Source organism: Podarcis tiliguerta (genome assembly GCF_965153285.1).
Source record: "Podarcis tiliguerta genome assembly, chromosome: 2".
NCBI lineage: Eukaryota > Metazoa > Chordata > Lepidosauria > Squamata > Lacertidae > Podarcis > Podarcis tiliguerta.
In genome coordinates, this window is record NC_139535.1 from 760,119 (window position 1) to 785,640 (window position 25,522).

At 46.7% G+C, this 25,522-nt stretch overlaps 1 protein-coding gene across 2 annotated transcripts; it reads left to right on the forward strand.

Moving 5' to 3' along the window:
• Window positions 1-3,058: 3,058 nt before the first annotated feature.
• On the forward strand, window positions 3,059-14,730 carry LOC310670351 (uncharacterized protein). 2 transcript variants are annotated; one of them, XM_083425570.1, is made up of 4 exons: window positions 5,298-5,432; window positions 6,323-6,679; window positions 11,593-13,507; window positions 13,951-14,730. In XM_083425570.1, exons 3-4 carry the CDS (start codon window positions 11,700-11,702, stop codon window positions 13,982-13,984), a joined length of 1,842 nt encoding a protein of 613 aa, XP_083281696.1. In that variant the 5' UTR covers window positions 5,298-5,432; window positions 6,323-6,679; window positions 11,593-11,699; the 3' UTR covers window positions 13,985-14,730. The 2 variants fall into 2 exon arrangements, with proteins under 2 accessions (XP_083281695.1, XP_083281696.1); XM_083425569.1 differs by lacking the exons at window positions 5,298-5,432; window positions 6,323-6,679 and adding an exon at window positions 3,059-3,324.
• The last annotated feature ends 10,792 nt before the right edge of the window (window positions 14,731-25,522 follow it).

Here is a 25,522-nt window from a genome sequence, read left to right on the forward strand (position 1 = left end):
GGTCCGTTATAAACTATTACCCTCCAACGAATGGAGTGAACCAGTAAAACTGATTACCTGGGGAAAGGGTTATGCTGCAGTTTCTACTCCACAGGGTCCTCGCTGGGTTCCCGCACGCTGCGTCCGCCTCTACCATGGCATGGCAACAGGCCCTGCAGAATCCGATACCGCAGTTCGACTGTCAACTCCAGATCGCCCAGGATGCGGCGCCCAGCCCCCCCAGGACTCGCAAGCGGGGAAATCGTAATGGACCAGTGACGTGGGGCCAAATGAAATCATTTCAAGCTGAACAGCTTAGAAAGGAAAAGCAGCTAGAAGCAACCCCTGATAATTTGCTTCTGTGCCTTATTTCCTGCCTTAATATAAATTCCATGATAGTGTTCATTTTCACCGTTTTGTTTTTGCCCCTCTCTGCTTCCGCTCCTAATAGCGGTGGTTCCACGCCATTAAATGTGTGGGAATCTTTTGCAAAAACCCTCAATGTTTCTTCCTTTTGCCTAACCCAGCAGGTATCAATAGGTGAAATCCTTGGCTCTTGCCTTATCCCTGTTTGCCATGACCCTTTTGATATGCAAAATGATACCTGGTTTTACTGATCCCTACCCCAAAATGATTCTCTCCGCACCCTTGGTTATTCCGGTTACCATAACTGGGGTACCCAAGTGCGCCAATGCCCACTTCTGGCCATTGATTTGTTGACTCCATACGTGGCTTCCTTTAATGTTACTTGCGCCCGTATGGTCAATTCCACAACAACAAAAAATGGGCAAGGATAATTTTAATTGCTCTAATTATTTAAATATTTCCTATGTATATAAGTATACAGAGCTGCCTGAAGGTTGGTTTTGGTCGTGCCCAGGCTATACATTCAATTATATTCCAGCAAACATCAGCCATGGCACACCCCGCTGCTTAAGCCGTTTGTCCATCATTTTACCCAAAAAGCACCATTTGTTCCGCTCTCGATATCATCGCTCTGTGGAATTGACTAATGATTGTGATGATTCTGTCTCTCTTCCCAGTAGATCTGAATATATCTCTTTAGCTGTTTCTCTCTTAGGAGTCCCTGGATTGGCTGTACAGAATAGTATGAATATTAACTCTTTAGCTTGCTACGCAGCAAAAGCTCTGAATTTTACTTCACAAGCTCTTCACCTTTTGAATAAAAAACAGAGTGAACTTCATCATGGACTTCTACAAAATCGTGCTGCCATTGACTATTTGCTCATGCTTCATCATTATGGCTGTGAACAAGTGAATGACATGTGTTGTTTCAATATCACTGATAATTCTAAAGCCATTCAAAAGCAAATCTCTCATTTGCAAAATCTTACACGCCACATTAACCAGGACGTTGGATTTTCTGGCCTCTGGGATTCGTTCGCACAGTGGTTTACCGGCTGGTTGCCAAATCTGAATTGGCTTTGTAATTTTTTTCAATATGCTATTGTCATTATGGGTATATTAATTTTGCTATGTTGTTTCATCCAATGTATTCCTGGTCTCATGCATCTTTGGTCTTCGTTTCTTTCTCCTCCTCAGCCACCTAATAAAATCATTGCTGCCTACTTTGCGAAGTGGCAGCACCAAAAGTAAATAATAGGGGATATGCGGGCAGACTTACTTCGGGCATGCGCTGGCACACCACGTATCCCGAAGTATTCTTGTCCCATTCACCCTGAAATCACATAGCAACATCTCGCAAAAAGAAAAAGAAAAGAAAGGGGGAGATGATGGGAGAGTGGGGGGGAGTGACGCTGGCTGCCGGCTGCTGCTGCGTTTTCCTCCTGCTCCTCCTCCCTCTCCCTCAGTCCGCCCTTCCTTTTCTGCGCCCCTTCTCCACGCCACTTCCTCATGTGCTTTCTTCATCAACCCCTCCCTCCTTCATTCCTCCCATGGCGTTCAGGCGGTTTGTTGCAACGGCTGCAGCTGCCGCTTGCGGGTTGGGAAGCAGCAGCAGTTGGTGGGTAAAAGCTCTGGCAATGCCCCGGTTCCCCTGCCTCTGTCCCCGGTTCCGCCGGGGCTGCTGCTTCTGTCTTCTCCGGCCCACGCAGCCTCCTACCCTGCCCTGGCACCTGGCTGGAGAAGCCCAACTGCGGCTGTTGGGACGACAACTGGGACAGGTAAAGCCAAACATCTTCAGGCCTCTTTGCGGGCGGGCCAAAATCGCTCATTTCCCCCCGAAATATAGTCCGGCCCCCAACAAGGTCTGAGGCACAGTGGACTGGCCCCCTGCTGAAAAAGTTTGCTGACCCCTGATCTAGTAGATCCACAGTTATAACCATATCAAAACAGTATTTGGTATTTTGCCTTCTTTTGAGACACTTTCCCTCAGTGTTCTGTCATAGTCCAGTGATCCTACTCCATTAAATTCGCCCGTAATAATTCTATTTCTGTCATAAACCTCAGACATATTTCCTCCAATAGTTGGAAGAAATCTCATGCGAAAAGTGGCTCTGAATCTGAAAGTCCCAGTCCCAAATCTTGATCCTGCCACCCTAAGATATTATAAGCAAGTCCCACATTCCTCTTTCCATCTGCAATAGGGAGGTTAGAACAACACTTAATTCCCGGCAGGGATCATAAGAGCCACAGTTGCTTTGCATTCACAAACGCTATGTGAAATATCACTAGTGAACAGAATAATGTAAACAATGAAACCAACAACAGTATTAAAAGAGAGAAAAAGTGGATTTGAAGTGACCCAACCACAAGGTGAGAAGTCTCCCTCCTAGATGAGGGAAGGGGGAGGCATTGGGGGGGGGGGGCTTTTGAAGTCTCCCTGCTGGCAAGGGAATCCCAGAGCAAGGGCGCCTCTCTCTGTCGGGAATCCCTCCCTGCCTCTCAATCCAGGGGGTGCTTTTTTAACGGGGGGGGGGGCTGGGGTTTGAAGCGGGGCTTGGCTGTCAGGGGGCGAAGCTCAGCAATGCAGCAGTTGCTCGGCCTGCAGAAGGACCCCGGCTGAGTGCTCGGCCTGCAGAAGGAGGCCCAGAAGGAGATCCCCCCTCCCCAAAAGAAACATGGTGGGCGAAACTGGCCCAACTCCCCCCCGCCCCATGGAGCCCCCAGAGCAGGAGGCCCGAGGCAGCGCCGTCCCGTCGCCTTCCCCTCCGGACACAGGAAGGGGCTGCTCTGCGGACGTAGCTCTAGGGACGCGCGCGTCTGAAAAGGCGCCGGAAGTGTCGTCGCGAAACGCGCCGGAAGTTTAAAAGCCGGAAAAGGAGGAGGGGCGTCGCTGAAGAGCCCCCGTCGCCGCCGCCGCCCTTTCTATTGCAGACAAGGAAAGCGGACTAATCCGGAGCCAGGGAGGCGGAGGCCCAAGAGGTGAGAAGGGGGGAAATGGAGGGGGGGGAAATAGAGGGGGGAGGACAAAGAGACCCCCCCTGGGGCCCGTCGACAGGGGCCCCGATCCAGCGACCCAGGGGGGAAGGGGGGACCCAACACCTGCAGGCTTGGCCTGGCAAGATCTCCTGGGCAGCAGCACCGCCAGACTCCCCTTTCTCTTTCCTGGGGGGCCGAGAGAGGCTCAGCTACCCTGCCCCCCCCCCTGGACGCCTTGGCGGGAAGGGGCATGAGGACCCCAAGCAGGGCTGGGGGTGGGGCTGTGGCCCCCCATTCTCCCTGGGGTCGTGGGGCGCCTGACTGGGGAAACGGAGAGAGGGAGTCCATGGAAGGGTTAAAGGAAGGGGGAGGAGCCTCGACAGAGACCCCTCCCCCTCCAGCACCCTGACCCACCCATAACCCAGCCTCCCTCCTGAGGGTGTTGGCAGTCCCAGATTGTCTGTATTCACTAGGACTCATCTCCGTACTTTGGATTGTCCTGAATACCACCATTTAGTAGCCTAGCGCAAACCCAAAGTCCTGCTGGGATGCATCTTGGCTTGCCTGCTGATGAAACTGAGTGTGTGAGGATTGATAATATTGTCATTTATCCGTTTTAGCCCCCAAGTAGTAGCAGCTGCCAGGACATTGTCCTTTTCGCCTCTGTATAGTTCCAGCCTTATTTCAGACATTGTGGTAGATTCCAATCACGGTGGATTAGATATAAATCAAATTGATTTCAATCACAATTTACAGTAAATCACTAGAATCATAGAATCATAGAGTTGGAAGAGACCACAAGGGCCATCGAGTCCAACCCCCTGCCAAGCAGGAAACACCATCAGAGCACTCCTGACATATGGTTGTCAAGCCTCTGCTTAAAGACCTCCAAAGAAGGAGACTCCACCACACTCCTTGGCAGCAAATTCCACTGTCAAACAGCTCTTACTGTCAGGAAGTTCTTCCTAATGTTTAGGTGGAATCTTCTTTCTTGTAGCTTGGATCCATTGCTCCGTGTCCGCTTCTCTGGAGCAGCAGAAAACAACCTTTCTCCCTCCTCTATGTGACATCCTTTTATATATTTGAACATGGCTATCATATCACCCCTTAACCTCCTCTTCTTCAGGCTAAACATGCCCAGCTCCCTTAGCTGTTCCTCATAAGGCATCGTTTCCAGGCCTTTGACCATTTTGGTTGCCCTCCTCTGGACACGTTCCAGTTTGTCAGTGTCCTTCTTGAACTGTGGTGCCCAGAACTGGACACAGTACTCCAGGTGAGGTCTGACCAGAGCAGAATACAGTGGCACTATTACTTCCCTTGATCTAGATGCTATACTCCTATTGATGCAGCCCAGAATTGCATTGACTTTTTTAGCTGCCACGTCACACTGTTTGCTCATGTCAAGTTTGTGGTCAACCAAGACTCCTAGATCCTTTTCACATGTACTGCTCTCAAGCCAGGTGTCACCCATCTTGTATTTGTGCCTCTCATTTTTTTTGCCCAAGTGCAATACTTTACATTTCTCCCTGTTAAAGTTCATCTTGTTTGTTTTTGTGTCTACACGTGCTGACTGTTTGTTTGAATTGATCCTTTTTTAATCTTAGCTTAATTAAAAGTTCTTTAGATAGCCACCCTGGCTTCTTTAGGCATCTTCCATGTTTCCGTCTCATTGGTATTGCCTGAAGTTGTGCTTTTACTATCTCCCTCTTAACAAACTCCCAGCCATCATGAACTCCCTTTCCTTTAGTATTACTGTCCCTGGGATCTCACCCAGCACTTCCCTAAGTTTTATGAAGTTGGCTTTCTTAAAGTCAAGAAATTGAGTCCTAGTATGCTTGGCTGCTCCTTTTCGCTGTATAGTAAACTTCAGAAGAGCATGATCACTCGCGCCTAATGATCCTTCCACTTCTACCCCACTAACCAGGTCATCAACATGGTTAGGACCAGATCTAAAATGGTTGTTCCTCTTGTACATACGCTTCAGGTTACAGACTCCGCTAACCCAGGATGAGAAGAGAAATTGTGGTCCAGCGGCGCGGCAGCAGCAGGAGGCCCCATTATGTTAAGAACACTTTCTTAACCACCAGAACGAATTGAGTACTTAACCCGAGGTACCACTGTACTGCAGTTTCAGTTATTGTTATTGTCATTTATTTCTTTAATCTATTAGTTGCTTTCTCTTGCCCAGGGCAGCCCAAAGTGACTTACAACCAGTTGTTGTTGTTATTATTTTCCACGGTGACACTCCAAGGCCTTCTTTGTCGTATTTCCTGTATTTTGGGGGAAGAGAGAAGGCTGTTATCGGGGCCTGCTCCCCCACTAGGGAAACTGAGGCAGCCCCCTCAGGCAGGAGATTCAGGGAGGGGCAAGGAGGGGACGGAGCTGAGTCCCATTTGGCCAGCCCTGATTTAACCCTCTGTCCTCTCATCCAGTGGAAGGTGCTCAGTGTTACTTGGGAGTTGGTGAAATTGGATCTTAAGGGTTCTTGAGACATTTCCAAGGGATTGTGATTGGTATCCAGACCCTAACAGTATAAAGCCAAGGTGTCCCCACTGAGCAGTTTATCAACCCTGCCGGCCGCTGGGGAAGACCTTCTGAAGGAAATGGTTTGTCCCCAAAGTTGCTTCCTTCCTTTCTCCGCCGCTGCTGCCCACACTAAAGGAAGGTCTGGATGAAATCCCAGGGATGTCTGGCTCCTATGTCCAGTTGATACTCTAGAAAAAAGTGTGGCTAAGATTCTGAGTCACAATCGTGGCTGAGAAATACAGCCAGGGAATATGACACTGATTTGAAGATTGATTTCTTCTTTACACGTTGTTGTTGTTGTTGTTGTTGTTATATTACATTCAGGTGGACACACCACTGGTTTCATCTTCTTTCTATTCTTTCCCACAATCAGTGTTATTCACCTTTAATACTCACCTTTCTCAGTGTCACACATATTTTTATCTTGTGATCTTCATATGAAGAGAGGTATACAAATTTAATAAATGATTCCCAGTTGGAGCAGAGCTAGAATATCCAGAAGCCCTTGGCCACCCAGGGCAAAGGAGGAAGAACAGTGAGAGAGGCCTGGACAGGGAATCTCCACTAAGATAAGCCAGTGCTAGGAGGCGGGTGCGGGACCCGGCGGCATATAATTATTATAAATCATAATTGGGGTGGGTGTCTCAGTCTGGCCTTCCCAGCAGTCAGGCTCCAGCTGCTTTCCTTCTGCATCTCCAGCTCTCTCCATTCCATAATGCAAGGCTGAGAGATGGAGGTCCAACCCCAAGAAGATTCTCCAACTGAGCACTCCTTCAGCCGACCACAAGCACCAAGCCTTGTCACTAGGCTTATATATGGGTCTCCCAAAATGGTCACTATGCACGTCCTGAGGCCAAAGGGACTGTGCAGGCGATGAATAAAGATCTAGAGGTCGAAGGGGACAAAATGTGGCCCAAGGGGTGGAGGATTATAGTGCAGAGGATGAATAACTTCATGATGAACTTAGGACCCTGATTAATATTGGCCAGGTTCATGGAACATAGAGCAGCTCCCGTTCCTGTGAGAAACCACTTTTTATAAAACGTAAACCCCACAGTTCAACTGTATTCTAAGATAATGCTGCTTCATTAATGCTTAATTACGGGTTAGGAAAGGTTGATGATGCATTACCTGTTGGTTAAAGCAGAGTTCCGTGCCCAGCGGAAGGATGAGGAGTACGTGCTGCATACTCTTGGTTGCTTTATTTACATTTCAAAGCAGTTATATTACAGAAAGACATCTTGCCTCTGCCGGAGCAGAAAAGCATCCTCTCTCCTCGACAGCTTGGAGAGAAACAACACAGTGAAAAACAGGAAACCAGTGTACGTCACATCCAGTCTCCCTTTCCCGTGAGAAACTCCAACAGTACAGTACAGACTGTGGAATGTAAACACCTGTCTCGTGACAAGCCCTTTCGCTGCACAGTGAAGGAAAACAGAAACCAACATCCTCCCCCTTTCCGTGAACATCACTGGGCAGCGTGTTCGTACAATATCAGTACAAACCCAACTTCTGCACATAGGTACAGTGTTGATCCCTTGATACAATCTTGGATAATACATCAGCAGGAATTTTATTACCTGGCATATAGGACACCGTTACGAGTCCCTTCTGAATACATTCCCTAGCATGCTGCAATTTTAATTGCAAGTGCTTCGTGCTTTGCTTACAACCTTCAGACTTCAGCAAAGCCAAACATGCTTTGTTGTCCTGGTAAACCTGGATTGGACATTTGACAGGAATTTTCATATCTTTGCACAATTGTATCAACCATTCACAATCCTTAAGTGAATAAGACAGTGCATTCAGTTCAGCTTCACAAGTACTTAAGCTAACTGTTGTTTGCTTCTTGCATGACCAATCAAACAGACCCTGATTGTACATGTAGCAAACTCCAGACGTACTTTTCCTGTCTTCAGTGTCACTTCCAAAACTTGCATCTGCAAATATCTCAAGACCACCAGACTTCTGATTGTTAAATCTCAGTCTGTAATGCATAGTGCCTTTCAAATACCGCGCTATGCGTTTCAGAGCTTTCCAATCCTTGACACTAGGATTGTTGACTTGTCTGCTTAGCAAATTACAGCTAACAGCAATGTCTGGTCTTGAACATCTGGCAATGAAGTTTAGCTTGCCTAGCACACTTCTGTACAGTGTAGATTTTCCTCTGCAGCTAGCTTGAGCATAAGCCTAATGCTTTCATACCTCACTGTGGGTGAGTAGGTCTCGTGATAGTCTTCACCTGGTACTTGTGCAAAACCTCTGGCTACCAATCTGGCTTTGTGTCTGACTATCTTGCCATTTTGATCAGTCTTCGCTTTGAAGACCCATTTGCTTCCAAGCAGTTTCATTCCTGGAACTACTGGAACTAGCTCCCATGTTTTGTTCCTTTCCAAGGAATCAAGCTCAGCCTTCATGGCATTTAACCATGGTTCAGCTTCCTTTGAATCCAAACCCTGGATTTCTTGGAAACTTGAAGGTTCAAATACCTTCTTGGAGCTTTTAACAGCTGTTACTGCTATCGTAGCAAATTCATCAGCAAATCTCTTTGGAGGTTTGCCTTTTGTGGCTCTCTGTGACCTACGAATTAGCCTTAAGTCTTCAACACTCTCCTCTTCCTTCTTAGGAGAAAAGCGACCTATTGTGAACAATGGTTCTTCCAATTCTTGATCAGAGCTTTCAGAGGGTCGCATAGAGGCTTTCGCACTCTTGAAATCCTCTGAATCACCCGATTCAGTTTCAGATTCAGACTCAGAACCTTCATCAGTGGGTGTGGGTTGTTGTGGTTGCTTCTGACTATCCTCAGTCTCATCACTGTCATCAGGATAACATTGGAAAATTCCCACATTCTCCCCCCACTTTGCATTGTATTCAACACTTCTCGTGAGCTTAATTGTCTTAGAGTCAGTCATCATTATTCTGTAAGACCCTTTCTGATAACCTAGAAAGATACCATGCAATCCACGCTTGTCTAACTTTGAATTTTGTGGTGAATGAACCCACATGTCAGAACCAAAAATTTTCATGTGTTTGATGTATGGCTTCTTGCCAAACATCTTCTCATAGGGGGTACAACCAATCGCTGAAGATAACCTGCGATTGTAACTGTAAACAAAACACGAGAGAGATTCGGCCCAATAACTCTCTGGAAGATTGGCATCATGCAGCAAGGTTTTTAACCCTTGAAGCAATGTCTGATTTGCCCGTTCCGCAAGTCCATTCTGCCATGGCGAGCGAGGACTAGACAAATCGTGTTGAATTCCTTTCTCAGTCAGAAAAGCTTCAAACTGCTGAGAAGTGAATTCTCCCCCGCGATCACTGAAAAGAGTCTTTATCTTCTTACCATGCACATTTTCCAACCAAGCACAGAATTCCTTGAACCTAGGAAAAGCCTCTGATTTCTGCTTGAGATTGTACACAAAAATATATCTAGAAAATGCGTCAATGAGAACCATGAAGTACCTATTTCCACCCAAAGAGGGCGCTAGTGGTCCAACCAAATCAGCATGAATAATCTGGTATGGTTCCGTAGCTTGCCTACTAGACACCTTACCTTTCGCAGCCATTTTCACCTTGTTTGCTGCGCATGCTTTGCACTTCATGTGGTACCTGCAGGGTCTAATAGTCATACCTTCAACCAAGGCAGGCATTTTAGATACTGCCTCAAAATGCAAATGACCAAATTTTCGATGAAAATCATGAATACATCCTGCATGCAAACTTTTGTTAGAACCTGCAATGCAACAAGTGTCATCCTGCACAACATCATCATAATACAAAACAAACAAACGATCAACATATTCAGCATGCAATTCATAGTCATTTTTCTTTGTGATGATGCACTTCTTGTTCTTGAAGGAAACGTCAATGTTCCGCTCATTCAGTTGTCCAACGCTGAGCAGATTATGTTTGGCGTCTGGCACGTAAAGGACATTCTGTATCGATAAGTCCAAACTGTGAAGAACAACAGTTCCGTAGCCTTTACTGGGAATAGTGTGGTCATCCGCCTGGTGAATCGCACCTTCCTGCGGTGTAAAAGACACAAAAAGTCTCTTATCGTTGCACATGTGGTGGGTCGCCGCCGAATCAACAACGAAGAAAGATCTAGACGTCTTCTGGACCTCTTCAACTTTTGGAGTGAAGCGTGAAACCATAGCCTTGTGCTGCGTTGTCCTAGACACCGGACCTTTGCCTTTGCCTCGGCCTTTTCCACGCGATGAGCTTTCGCTGCGCTGCTCTGTCTTGGCCCTGGGATATCTGCATTCCCTCTTCATATGGCCTAGACGTCCACACGAGTAGCATTTCACTGCCTTCAAAGCTTTGGCGCCATCTGGTGGTTCCACTGCACTATGGGATGACGTCTGTGAAGACTCCCCCTTGCCCATGCAGCTAGCACCCCGGCGATCTGCTTCATTTAACACCACGGCAGTAACAAAGTCCACTGTTAGCTGAGCTGTTGGCTGCACAGCAATCTGGGTTGCAACAGACTCCCAACCTGAACCCAAAGATTGTAGTATCATGAAAGAATACACAGCCTCTGGAAAGTTGAGTCCTCTCTGTTGCAGCTCATGTCTCAGATTTTGCATCTCCATCAGATGTAAACGCACATCTCCACCTTCAGCAAGAGCCATATTATGCAGCTTGTTAAAGTAAAACATAGTAGATCCAGCTTCTGTCCTTAAGTGAGCCTCTCTCAAAGAATCCCAAATTTCTCTGGCTGAGGTCTTATCACGCAATAGACAGAGCTCTTCTGGGGATACTATCAATGTAAGTGTTCCCCGTGCTTTGGAATCCTTAACTTTCCATGCATCTGTAACTGGAGCTGGGGGGGTTTCTGTAATGACCTCAAACAAACCCTCTTTCCGCAGAATTGCCTCTGCATACAAAACCCAGTCGGCATAATTTTTCTTGTTGAGCTTAGGAATCCCACAAGCATCCTGAAGGGCCATCATGACTCTGGCATTAGCCTTCAGCGTCATATATGCTGCTTTAAATCTTGCTGCGTCACTGCTGCACCTGCTTTATTCCAAAAGCGCACTTAAAAGTTACTTTCGATTTCCCCAGCATAGTAACTTGAGCCTGGGAGCCATTTTCCTATTCCCGGCAAAACGGCTTTAAAAGTTCAAAGTCCAGCCATAAAGCCATTAACTAGAAGCTGGCAGGCTGCCCGGAGCAGTAGCAACATACCTCATCAATCATGTTTATGCGCAGAGCAGATTCCAATCCGATCTGTCCCTCTGCATTCCGATCCTTTGCCGGCACTCCGATTCGACTTCTGGAGCCCATAACCACGTGTTGGTTAAAGCAGAGTTCCGTGCCCAGCGGAAGGATGAGGAGTACGTGCTGCATACTCTTGGTTGCTTTATTTACATTTCAAAGCAGTTATATTACAGAAAGACATCTTGCCTCTGCCGGAGCAGAAAAGCATCCTCTCTCCTCGACAGCTTGGAGAGAAACAACACAGTGAAAAACAGGAAACCAGTGTACGTCACATCCAGTCTCCCTTTCCCGTGAGAAACTCCAACAGTACAGTACAGACTGTGGAATGTAAACACCTGTCTCGTGACAAGCCCTTTCGCTGCACAGTGAAGGAAAACAGAAACCAACATTACCTTTATTTAACATTATTTTATCTGTCTTTCCTAAAAATTTGGAACATATGGAGGACAGGAAAGAATGTACGAGACGTCAAAATAAGAGCAGGTGCTAATTGATGTGTGTAATATTCCTTTCTTCTCTTCCTAGGTTTCCTTTCCCCCCGCTCCTCCCTGTTGAAAGAAGACAATGGAGAAGGCAGTCAAAATTCTGGAGGGCCATGTCCATTGGGAATAACAAAGAAACCATATAAACTCATGGAGTGTGAAAAGAGAGAGGAGAAACAATTTGAAAGTATGGAGTGTGGAAGGAGCTTCACTGACAGTGGAACACTTGGAAAACATCAACGGACTCACACAGAGGAGAAACCATTTAAATGCATGGAGTGTGGAAAAAGCTTTGGTTGGAGTTCAAACCTTCGTATACATAAACACACTCACACGGGGGAGAAACCATATAAATGTAAGGAGTGTGGAAAGAGCTTCAGTCAGATTGGACACCTTAGAAACCATCAACGAACCCACACCGGGGAAAAACCATATAAATGTATGGAGTGTGGAAAGAGCTTCACCGATAGTGGAACATTTAGAAAACATCAACGGGCACACACGGGCGAGAAACCATTCAAATGCATGGAATGTGTAAAGAGCTTCAGTCAGAGGGGAAGGCTTAGAATCCATCAACGGATTCACACAGGAGAAAAACCATTTAAATGTTTGGAGTGTGGAAAGAGTTATAGTACAAATAGGGGTCTGAACATTCATCATAAAACTCACACTGGAGAAAAACCATTTGAATGTATGGTGTGTGGGAGGAGCTTCACTGTTAGTAGAACACTTAGAATCCATCATCGAACTCACACAGGGGAAAAACCATATAAATGTATAGATTGTGGAAAGAGATTCAGTCACAGCGAAACACTAAGAAAACATCAATGGACTCACACAGGAGAGAAACCATTTAAATGCATGGAATGTGGAAAGAGCTTTATTGATGGTACAGCACTTAGTATCCATCATCAAACTCACACAGGGGAAAAACCATTTGAATGTATGGAGTGCGGAAAGAGCTTCGCTCATAACCGAAGCCTTAGAATCCATCAGCGGACTCACACAGGGGAAAAACCATTTGAATGTATGGATTGTGGAAAAAGCTTCACTTGTAGTGGAACACTTAGAATCCATCAAAGGATTCACACAGGGGAAAAACCATTTAATTGCACGGAGTGCGGTAAGAACTTCACTGATCGTCAAACACTTACAGTCCACCATCGAATTCACACAGGGGAAAAACCATATAAATGTGTGGAGTGTGGAAAGAGCTTCAGTCGGAGTGGTGCATTAAGAAGACATCAGTGGACTCACTCAGGGGAAAAACCATTAAAATGCATGGAATGTGGAAAGAGTTTTATTCAGAGTAGAGAGCTGAGAACCCATTATCGAACTCACACTGGGGAGAAACCATTTAAATGCACTAAGTGCGGAAAGAGCTTCAATCGCAGTGGAACACTTAGAAAACATCAATGGACTCACACGGGGGAGAAACCATTTAAATGTAAGGAGTGTGGAAAGGGCTTCACCAATGTTGGAAATGTTAGAAGACATCAACGGACTCATACAGTGGAGAAACCATTTAAATGTAAGGAGTGTGGAAAGGGCTTCAATCGCAGTGGAACACTTAGAAAACATCAACGGACTCACACAGGGGAGAAACCATTTAAATGCTTGGAATGTGGAAAGAGCTACAGTCAGAGTAGGGACCTTAGAATCCATCATCGAACTCACACAGGGGAAAAACCATATAAATGTATGGATTGTGGAAAGAGCTTCACTTACAGTGGATCACTAAGAAAACATCAACGGACTCACACAGGAGAGAAACCATTTAAATGCATGGAATGTGGAAAGAGCTTTATTGGTGGTACAGCACTTAGTATCCATCATCAAACTCACACTGGGGAGAAACCATTTAAATGCACCAAGTGCGGAAAGCGCTTCAGTCGCAGCGGAACACTTAGAAAACATCAATGGACTCACACGGGGGAGAAACCATTTAAATGTATGGAGTGATGGGAGGTTTTGCTTCTGCACATGAGTTTGACAAATCGTTCTGAGCTGAAGCATTCCGTGCTCACCCACCCTGGAATGTTCAGTTCACATTGAGTTCATGAAGCCTCGTACCCTGACCTGTTCTTAATGCATGATTGACCACATCTATGAATACAATAGTTATGCCCTTTTAAGTTTTGCTATATCAATCATTAGTAATAGTTTAATAAGGAGGTTTTCCTACCTGTCCAGTTCTGTGTTCCCTTTCCCAACCTTTAATCTATTGATTAATGCCTATATGCAACCCTTGCATATGATTTGTGTTAACCAATCAGCAACAAGCACATACGTGGCGATGCTGTAACATTCAATAAAAGGGACTCTCTGAGACATGCTCGAGAGATGCCTCCCGTATGACACTTGTCACTCGTCTGTCGTTTATTTCAACCCAACAATGGAGAGTTGAAAGAGTTTCTTTCAGAATGGAACCCTAATTTCACACACAGGAAACTTAGACGACATCAACAGACTCACTCGGGGACAAGCAAATAAATGTATGGAGTGTGGAAAGAGCGTCAATAGAAGTGGAAACGGCAAACACCAGCAAACTCAAAGAGGGAAAACCACTTACATATATGCAGCATACATAGAGCTTCAGTCCTGATGTTCTTAGAAACCATCAATGGACTCGCAAGGAGGAAAAGCTTTAAGAGTTGCAACCCTACAATCCACAAACTGATTTATAAGCTTTATATATAGATAATTTTATTAATACAGTGGTACCTCGGGTTACATACGCTTCAGGTTACAGACTCTGCTAACCCAGAAATAGTGCTTCAGGTTAAGAACTTTGCTTCAGGATGAGAACAGAAACCGTGCTCCGGCGGCGGAGCAGCAGCAGCAGGAGGCCCCATTAGCTAAAGTGGTGCTTCAGTTTAAGAACAGTTTCAGGTTAAGAACGGACCTCCGGAACGAATTAAGTACTTAACCTGAGGCACCACTGTTTATAATTTTATTTACAAATTGCGTTCAAAAATGGAACCATTCACTTCTGGGTTCTTGGCGTTTGAAAGCCCCAAACGTTCAACTTCCGAAGTGTTCTACAACCGAGATTCCACTGAGAATCCAGCAATAGTGTGTTGTCCAACGATATCCATTCTTTTAACCAACACAAAGAGGCTGCCTTGTAGTAGAAAATCTAGCAGTGCGAAGCCACCGCTATTTTTAGTATCTATCAAAATTTTATTTTATTTTTATAAATATTTTATTGAATTTTACAATGAATATAAAACAACAAAAAATAAAACACAACACAACAAAAAATAGAAAAATACAATGACATAACATATAAACACAAAACAGCAGAAAACATGAAAAAGAAAAATAGAAAAAATAAAAACAATCTTTATCCTCATTATATTTTTAGCATTAACTTGTGTCTCCGACCTCCCCAGACCTTGGCAATACATTCATCTTTATCACAGCGATACGACCCAATAGTGAGAGTTTCAAATTTGACCATATTTCTAAATCTTTTTTTATCTCCATCCAACATTTATCATAATTGTCTTTATATAAATTCCCATTCTTTGCAGTCATAGTAATTCCCAAATATTTTACTTTTTTCACCACTGTCAAGCCTGTCTCATTCTGAAACCTTTCTTTCTCAATTTCTGTTAAGTTCTTTTCCAAGACCTTTGTCTTTGTCTTATTCAATTTAAAACCTGCCAATCGACCAAACTCCTGAATCAATTCCAAAACTCTTTTCACACTAGATTCTGGCTCCTGTAATGTCAAAACTAGGTCATCTGCAAATGCTCTTAATTTATATTGTTTAGCTCCGACCTGTATCCCTCTGACCAAATGGTCCTTTCTAATCATGTTCAACAGCACCTCCAGGACTGATATAAAAAGCAATGGCCAAGAATGTTGTTTCTATTCCAGACATTGCAAATTATTGATAAAACCGACTGTTTCAAGAAGTGGCAGAAAGATATATCTAGATTTGTCTGGCAGGGCAAAAAGCCAAGAATAAAATTTAAATTATTAACCGATGCAAAGGAAAGAGGAGGCTTTGCCCTGCCAGACTTAAAACTTTATTATGAAGCAGCAGCTTTTTGCTGGCTGAAGGAATGGCTACTTCTTGAAAATACAGATACACTGGATTTAGAAGGATTTAATAATGTGTTTGGTTGGCATGCATACTTATGGTATGATAAAGTTAAAGTGCACAGAATGTTTAAGATTCACATTGTCAGGAAAGCATTGTTTAATGTATGGACTAGATATAAAGACTTACTTGAAAATAAGACCCCAAGGTGGTTGTCTCCAATGGAAGCCAAAGCTTTAAAAAGACTCAATATGGAGGCCAATTGGCCAAAATATTGGGAGATTTTAGAACAAGATGGAGATAAACTTGAATTGCAAAGCTTTGACAAATTAAAAAGCAGAGTTCGTGATTGGCTCCATTACCATCAGATAATGGAGGCATATAAATTGGACAGAAAAATTGGTTTCCAGGTGGAAAAATCAAAATTGGAAACAACTGTTAGAACCCAAAACTAAGATTTTGTTTAGCTCCGACCTGTATCCCTCTGACCAAATGGTCCTTTCTAATCATGTTCAACAGCACCTCCAGGACTGATATAAAAAGCAATGGGGAGATTGGGCAACCTTGTCATGTTCCTTTTTCTATTCTGAACTCCTCAGTCACAACATTGTTAACAATTAGTTTAGCTTTTTGTTCAGAATAGATTGCGCCTATACCATTTTCAAATTCTTGGCCTACCCCCATTCCTTGGAGATTCTTCTTCATAAAACCCCAAGAAATGTTTCTCAAAGGCTTTCTCCGCGTCCACAAATATCAAAACTGCTTTTGTGTTTATCCTTTCCTGTAAAAGTTCCAAAATGTCTATTATATTCCTTACATTATCAGATAAGTGCCTTCCTGGGAGAAAGCCTGCTTGGTCCTTATGAATCTCCTCTACTAAAACTTTCTTTAATCTTCTAGCCAAAATGTCCGCAAAGATTTTTTAATCCACATTTAGCAATGATATAGGGCGGTAGTTCTTAAGTTGATGTTTTTCAGATTCTGTCTTTGGTATAAGAGTCACAAAAGCTTCTTTCCATGTTTCTGGTGCCCTTTTCCCCTGAAGTATGTCATTGCAGACTTCCTTCAAAGGTTGAATTAACCAGTCTTTCAATTATTTGTAGTATCTTGAAGTCAGCCCATCAGGTCCTGGAGACTTGCCCAATTGCATATTTTGAATGGCACTCTCAACCTCTTGTTCTGTTATCCTATAGCTCAGTTTAGATCTACTTTCTTGAGATATTTTCGGTAGCCCATTCACTTTCAAAAATTCCTCTATATCTGCTTCCTTCTGTAGTTGTTGAGAATAGAGCTGTTTAAAGTATTTTTGAAAGGCACTCCTAATTTCAACTGGGTTCTGTATAATTCTTCCTTCCAGTTCCAAATTTGTTATTGTGTTCATTTTCTGTCTCTTCTTTATTTGCCATGCCAATAACTTTCCGCATTTATTTGCTGACTCGAAGGTTCTTCTCATTTGTCTGATCTTCCATTCAATCTCTTGATTTATCATTTGCATGTATTGTACTTGATATAACTTCATCTCTCTTAAGATTTCCTGTGATTTTGGTTTTATTCTCAACCTCTTTTCACCTTCCTTAATCTTTTCCAATATCTTTTCTCTTTTTTCCTGTTGTAATCTCTTCTTGAGTGCATTCTGTTGTATCAGAAACTCTCTCATAACAGCTTTGCTTGTGTCCCAAACAGTTCTTTTCTCCACCGTGGTGTTCAAATTTATCTCAAAATAATCTTTCAGGGTTTTCTGGGCCTTCTTGATTATTTCCTCATCTCTAAACAGAGAGTCATTCGTCCTCCATCTAAAGGAACCAGTTGGTAGTAAGTTCATTACCATCCTACTATCAAATATTTCTGTCCATGGTATTGAATTTCAATTGCCAAATATCTTCCTTGCTCATCCTCAAAGATAAATTTTGGTGACAGGCTCTCTTTAGCATAAATTACTACTCCTCTTTTTTTAACCTTGTCAGATGAGATAAATTATTGACCCAGTCTTTTATTAATTAAAATTTTCCTGTGGAGCCTAGTCACATGTGTTTCCTGCAAACAAATCAAGTCCAATTGTTCTTTTTTTAAAATATGAAAAATCGATTTCCTTTTTCTGACCGAATTTAGACCGTTACAATTCCAGCTCAAAAGTTGCAGAGACTTTTTATACTTTATTCTTGGTGGTTTCCCCCTGCCAGAGTAATCATGAAATATCTCTTTGCCATTCGTTAAAGAAGTTTGTATTATTTATTATTGGTATCATTTAGAATAAAAACAGTATCTTAGGTAAAACATTTCTCTTTATGGTTGAAATCCTTCGTAAAAGTGATAGTTTCATCCTCCCCTATATTTCCAAATGTTTTTAACATTTTTTGATACTCTAACGTAATTGGAATATGTTGGAATTCAGTGTTTTTCAAATAAACCCTTATTTAGTCTCCATCTATACAATGAACTCTTTTCACCCCTCATTATCATCCATGTTGAGTTTTGATCTGATATAGTTCTTGACTGGATCTCTACAGTCTTTAATCCTGTAGGCAATTCCTTCAATATCCAGATCATGTTTCTTCTTCCCGCAGAATCCTTTGAATCAGAAGAACATGTTTACTCTTGTTCTAATGGGTGTCTGAATATCCAAGCATCTGGGTTGGCAAACTAAGGGCCGTGGGCCGGATCAGGCCCAATTGCCTTCTAGATCCAGCCTGCGGACGGTCGAGGAATCGTCACATGGATTGCCAGCACACACGTTCTTTCCCTCTCCCTCACACGGCGGTGCTTTTCTCCTCAGGGACGAGCAATCTTGACCCACACCAGGCGCCATCAACGGGGGGAGTCGGCTCACCCGCTTGCCTGCCTCAGAAGGGTGGCGCTGGGAAGGGGGGGGTGACGCTGGCTGCCGGCTGCTGCTGAGTTTTCCTCCTGCTCCTCCTCCCTCTCTCTCAGTCCGCCCTTTCTTCCTTTTCTGCGCCACTTCTCCGCGCCACTTACGCACTTTCTTCATCACCCCCCCCTCCTTAATTCCTCCCATGGCGTTCAGGCGGTTCGTTGCAGGCGCCGCAGCTGCCGCTTGCGGGTTGGGAAGCAGCAGCAGTTGGTGGATAAAAGCTCTGGCAACGCCCCGGTTCCCCTGCCTCTGTCCCCGGTTCCGCCGGGGCTGCTGCTTCTGTCTTCTCCGGCCCACGCAGCCTCCTACCCTGCCCTGGCACCTGGCTGGAGAAGCCCAACTGCGGCTGTTGGGACGACAACTGGGACAGGTAAAGCCAAACATCTTCGGGCCTCTTTGCGGGCCGGCCAAAATAGCTCATTTCCCCCCGAAATAGAGTCCGGCCCCCAACAAGGTCCGAGGGACAGTGGACTGGCCCCCTGCCAAAAAAGTTTGCTGACCCCTGATCTAGTAGATCCATTGTTGGAACCATCTCAAAAAAGTATTTGGTATTTTGCCTTCTTCTGAGATACTTTCTGTTACCTGAAAATCCGAGGGCTCCCTTGGACAAAAGCAAAGACACCAACCAGAGCAAATTGGAGCAAATCAGCAGCCTGTATGCTTAGTCTTTATTAAAGAAAGACTGTCACGACAGGACTCCCACCGCCCACAAGGTGAAGCAAGATATTTACATCATTACTACATTAAAAAACAGGAGGAGTCGGGGAGGGGTTGCACAGGTAATCTGAGTATCCTGACACCTGGCCGGAGCCCCTTCTCCCCCTCCCCATGAGTCATTGTTGGATAACAAAGGAAAAGGCACAGTTTCCTGCCCCCTGAGGGGAATCCAGTCACGGTCCCTTTGTCGTACTCTGTGTTGAATACACTTATGTATGCAGTTCCTTGTGTTCATGATAGCCCTCTGTCTGAGCCCATCAAGATGACTATCAAGGTTGCCATGTCAACTGGGTAAAGCTGCAGAGTACGTGCCTGCTCGGTCAAGGGATTATGGCTGACTGGTATCAGGCCACCCCCCTTTGATAAAAGTGGTCCGGTGAAAATCCGATATACGGCTGATTTATGGTGAATTTCTGAAGAATACTGTCCTTGAAGTTCAAAGCACTTTCGCCTTTCCGGAAGCGGCTTGCAACATTTTGATTAGATCAGTCACGGTCAATTGGACTCGGAAACTTTGTATTTGAGAGCTGTCAAAGAGAAGCGGGCGCATGCTGCCTGCAGTACCTGCGTGGCCGCCACTAGGGTCGCTGTTCCATAATGCTGATTGGCTGAAACGGCAGCCGACTGACCCAGAGTTCAGGCAGCCAGTCTACCCATAATAAGGATAGGGCGAGGTAGAACGTTTCGGTCCGCTGAGGGAAAATGGAAATAGCGCTTCCTTATTTACGGAAGGCTTTTAAGGGATGCCCTTCTAGAAAGGGCATCTCCAGACTCGGGGAGATGGGGGGTGTGTGTGTGTGTGTGGTGCTTGTGCATTACATTGTAATGAAGGGGGGGGGTTCCCGCTACAGTTCCCCCCTTCAGAGATAAGATTGCAAAGGTGGACACCGTGCAATCCTTTTCTCCGCACAAGTTAGTAAAAATCTGACATGCCATACCTAGAGTCCGGATTTCGCAGGGCCCCTAGGGGTCCCATCTCGATGAAGGCCGAAGGAGTTCCTGGTGGCAACATCCCGTGAGAGGCAGGCGTGCGGGAGCGGAGAAACGGAATGCAGGAGTCACACGTTTGACAGCAAAGTGGGAAGCAATGGATAGCGCAGCAGAAGAAAGCAATGCAGACAGCTACGGTGATTAGGATCAGGAGCCCATTTCCTAAGAGCTGTTTTATCCATGCGGATCCCGGTAGCCAGCTCCAAAGTTGAGCATCGGATAGACCTTCATGTTGAATATCTTTAAGCTCGCCTGTCAATTTGTGGGTATTGTTGAGATGACCCGTAATGTTCAAGGTCTGATCAGAGACGTACATACAGCACTCGGTTCCTACGAGGGCACATACGCCTCCAGTCGAGGCCAGAATATAGTCTAAAGCAAGGCGATTCTGAATCGCCGTCTGTCTGACCTCTGTCAACTCCTTTAGGATGGACTGGGTTGCCGCGTTAGACTCCTCCATGAAAGTTAATAGAATGTCCATCAATTTAAGAATATCGACATGGTTGGAACCTGCTCCGTAGGCGGGGAAAAGGGCTCGCCCATAGGTTTCCCCATTGGCTGACACATCGGATAGTTCTGACAAGTCCTTAGCCCTCTTGTTGCGTCTCCTTCCAGGGGTAAGGTCTGGGGTGACCCTGATCCCAGGCAAGATAAGTCCAAGGTAGCAGGTGCCTCGGGAGTGGGGGCTGGCCCATACATAGCCACGATGGCCACACACCCAAAACAATCCCTGTAGGCAGGAGTCTATACGGCCGGTGAGAAAGGTGCGGAAAAAGCTCTGGGAAACTGGGGAGGGGTCCCAAGAATCAGGCAAATCCATTACTTGTTTCCAGGCAGACAACAGATCTGGATGGGTAGAGGGGTTGCCCTGTCGCCACAAGGTGATTCTACCGGTCAGGGTGATGTCAATGATGTACTTACAGGTACTTTCTCCAATCATCCTGTCATTGCCGCTGAACTTCCGACAGAGGTCACCTTTCGTAGGTCCAGTCAGGTAGATGTACTGGTGAGTTAAATTTACAGCCGTCAGGTTTGAGGACTGTACGTCGGCAGAGAGGTGTTGTAAGGTGAGGGGTACTCCAAGAAAAGGAATGCCACTGCGGAGGTGAGCCGGGGCGTTGGCACAGATCCAACAGTCGCCGGTGGTCGTCTGTTTTGCGATTTCGGAGACCAACTTCACGTAGGTGTTCGAATGCCAGGTGGATAATAGGTCGTCATTAGTCGGGGTTTGAGATGTTGACAGTTCCCCCCTATGTCGAGGTGCCGTGCCTGCGGGGTAGAGGGGGTCTTGTCGATGTAGGTAGGTAAGGTTTGTAGCCAGACCTCCACATCTCTGGGGCCTTGAAGTATCCCACTTCACGGCTGGGGTGGTGGAGTGATGCCAGCCTTCAAGGTACGCTCTGCCATACCAGTTGGAGGCAAGGCCGTTGTCCCAAACGCAGCAGTACCTTCGGAGGCAAACTCCCTGGAGGGTGGTGGGGCGAGGAACGGAGTCGGCTCTCTGGCAGTAAAATCCATGAATCAGACGGTCGGTCGGGTGATTCCGGTCAGTGTAAACTGATTCCCCACCGCCATTGTCTAAAAGTGTCCAGTTCAGCGATTGTTGGGGCACACCGTCGGAGAATAGTGTGTAGGAACCATTTATGCAGCAGGCTCGATTCCAAGGACCATCTCTGCTTAGTATGAGTTTGCTGAGTGGGGTGTAGGTTGGGGAGCGGACGAACAGTTCCCAAGTTTGGTATGTGGTAAGAGTAGGTAGTATGGAATGGCGGAGGAGAACACGGGTCTCGGGTACACAGAAGTCAACATCCCCCAGGCGGGCCAATGTCCCTGTCTTCACCATGTCCACAATACCGAAATCGAGATATTGGGGCTCAATTTGTAATCCTGGGCATGAAACATGCGTGGTCATGGCCCTGGTTGTGGCAAAAATGGGAAACGCGAGTAGGACGGTGTCAGGGGTTCAGGAGCAGAGGCACAGGAAAGGGAGGAAATGGAGAGCGAGGGGGAGGAGTCCGGAGGAAATGTCAGCGATGACAGCGGTCCGAGGTCTCTGAGTCTTTCCAGCGAATCGGAAGATTCACAGAAAGAGGCTCCCATGGTCAGAGCAAGGGGGGTTCCAAGGGGGACACCCCAGGAAGAAGGGGCCAGGGGGGACTCAGAGAGCAGCAGTTGGAAATCAGGACCAGCGTCCACACCAGAGTGCAGTAGGGGGGAGGAGTCCCAGGCATCGGGATCAGGCAGCGCACGCCCAGCGGGAGGACATGAGCCAGGATTGGCCACGCCTCCATCGGAGAGCGAGGAAACGGTCGAGAGGAAGGTGGAAGGCTGCGCGCGCGCGCCAAGTTCAAATGTACAGGAGGGTGCAGCAGTTGGCAGCCCGGATAGGGAGCCAGGTCCCAAAGCCCGCCGGTCTAAACCCTAGATGTAGAGCTGGGGCGCTCCGGTTTGAAAATGGAAACTGTACTTCAATAAAGACTTTTGTACATTACTACCGGCTAGCGTTGGTCCTCTGTGAGCTGGGACCTAGAGCCAGCTCTGACAGTAAGCTCCATCTCCATTTCAAAATTTTGCACCAAGAACCTCGTAACGTGCGTGGACGCAGCGAGGAAAGAGGATTAGTGTTTCGCGAGCTCACAAAAGTCAGGCAAGATGACTACAGAAGAGCAACTAGCAGCCCTGCAAAATGCTGTGACACAACTCAACACGGAGGTACTTGCATCCAGGAAAAGGGAGGAGGAAATGGTTACCGCCTGCAGGGATCTCCAAGTCAGGTTGGAAGTGCTTTCTAAACAGGGGCAACCGGGACCCAAATCAGAGGGCATTGGGCTGGGGAGAAGAGGAGGCAGCCTTGTATCTCATTTCGATGGGAGTTTACAGCAGTACCCGAACTTCCGAGCAGACCTGCTGTTTGCGCTGGAACTGCTGGAGAAAGACTTCAGAGATGAGCAAGAGAAAGTGGGGTTTATCTTGTCCCATTTGCATGGGGAAGCTAAAGTGTGGCTGAGGAATTTGTGGAGAGATAAGGATCCGGCGCTTAAAGATGCGAGCGCTTTCCTTAAAGCGATGGATTCGTGTTTTTTATCAAAGATAGACATCGATATCGCCAGAAAAGACATACATGGGCTCAAACAAGGCAGAGCCAGCGTGAGGCAGTACCATGCTCGCTTTTTTGGATTAGTCCATGCGCTGGGATGGGAGAAGGATTCTGCTCCAGTCAGAGACCTTTTTTGGGAAGGCTTGAATGCAAATGTGAAAGATGAGATTGCAAGGGGGGAGAGACCAAAGAGCACTCAGCAAGTGGTCCAGCGGGCGCTGGAGATTGGGGTGCGTCTGGAAGAACGTCCATGGAACAAAGAAGGACGTTGGGGACGTACGCCAGCGAGAGCACCTCCCCTCTTTCCCAAGGATGCAGCGCGTGCGCAATCCACACCTTCGCAGGGAGGGGGAGAAGAACCGATGGAGATTGGAGGCGCCAGGGCTCAGTCAGCTACCAGAGCCCTAACACCGGGAGCAGTCAAAGCGAAGCCTCCTAGAGGGAACAGGAAGTGCTACATCTGCGACAGTGCTCAGCACATGGCGAAAGAGTGTCCCCAGAGGCTCCATAAGCACACTGCAGCCTCTGCAATAGTCACAGACGCAACTCAGCAGAGAGAACCACAGCAGGGAAACGACAGAGTCTGGCTGGAGGAAGAGGCACTGGGGTCCAGCCAGACAAGTCAGTGAAGCAATCCCCAGAGATTTTGCAACCCACAGACCCCCTCCCGCCCAAACCAGTGGTGCAGCTTACAGCATCGCTCCAACTGCCCAATGGACTCACTATGGAAGTGCCGATTACCATTGACTCTGGTAGTAATGCAGACTTCATAGGACTGGATTTTATTCAACAGCACAACATAGCACTACTGCCAGCCACGCTGCCTCTGAAGGTTGTCACGGTGGATGGCAGGGAATTGCTGGGGGGGCAGGTGGTGCAGCAAATGCCTCCGATGGTGATGCAAATTGGGAATCACCGAGAAGTCATCAGCTTCAATGTCACCCACCTGTCGGACACGCCTGTAGTATTGGGCATGAGTTGGCTGCACAGGCACAGCCCAGCATTGGCGTGGTACCAGCGCCAACTGACCTTCGGCCCCTCCTACTGTGCGGAACATTGCATTCTGCCTAGCCCGGAAGGGGAAGAGGATGACCCGCAGCTACAATTAGGCACACTGCAAGCAGTGCCACTCAAGTATGCAGCGTTTTTGGAGGTTTTCTGCGAGAAAGAAGCGGACAAGCTGCCTCCCCACAGGCCCTATGACTGCAAGATTGACCTCCTGCCAGGGGCGACGCTGCCAACCGGGAAACTGTATTCCATGTCTGAAGACGAGCTGCAGGAACTCAGGGAGTTCATAGACCTCAACTTGAAGCGCGGTTTCATCCGGGAGTCGAAGGCAGTGGGGGGCAGTCCTGTATTCTTTGTGAAGAAGAAGGACACGCCCCAAAAAAGACTTGTAGTGGACTTCAGGATTTTAAATTCCAAGCCCAAGCCCACGGCCTTTCCTATGCCCAAAATAGACGACCTGCTCGCAACGGTGAGGAAAGGACGCGTTTTTACAAAGTTGGATCTGCGAGGGGCGTACAACCTGATTCGCATACGGGAGGGCGACGAGTGGAAGACTGCCATGTTCACGCCCCTGGGCACCTATGAATACAGAGTTATGCCCTTTGGATTACAAAATGGCTCCCACTGTTTTCAAGCCTTCATGCATCACGTCCTGGCGGGTCTCCTCTACAAGAAATGCGTCTGCTTCTTGGACGACATCCTGATATTCTCAGAATCAGAGGAGACCCACGAGGGAGACGTCAAGGAAGTTCTGCAGAGACTGCAGGAGCATAGGCTGTACGCCAAGCTGGAAAAGTGCCAGTTCGACAGGAAGGAGGTAGATTTCCTGGGCTACAAGTTGTCGGACAAGGGGCTCGCCATGGACAGCGCCAAGGTTCGCGCAGTGTTGGACTGGAAGAGCCCGCGCAATCGGAAGGAGGTCCAGCGGTTTGTGGGGTTTGCCAACTTTTACCGCAAGTTCATCAAGGGGTTCGCGATGCAGACAGCGGCCATTACCGACACGCTCAGCTCCAAGAAGAAGAAGTTCATCTGGACGGAGCAAGCGGAGCAGTCCTTTCAGAAACTCAAGCGTCTCTTCTCGTCCGAAGAGCAGCTACTGCATGTGAATCCCAGCAGACCAATGAGGGTTGAAACGGACGCCTCGGACAGAGCCGTGGGAGCAGTACTGTTGCAGCAAGACCCGCATGGGGACTGGAGACCGTGTGCCTTCTACTCTCGAAAGCTCAGCAAGTCAGAGCAGA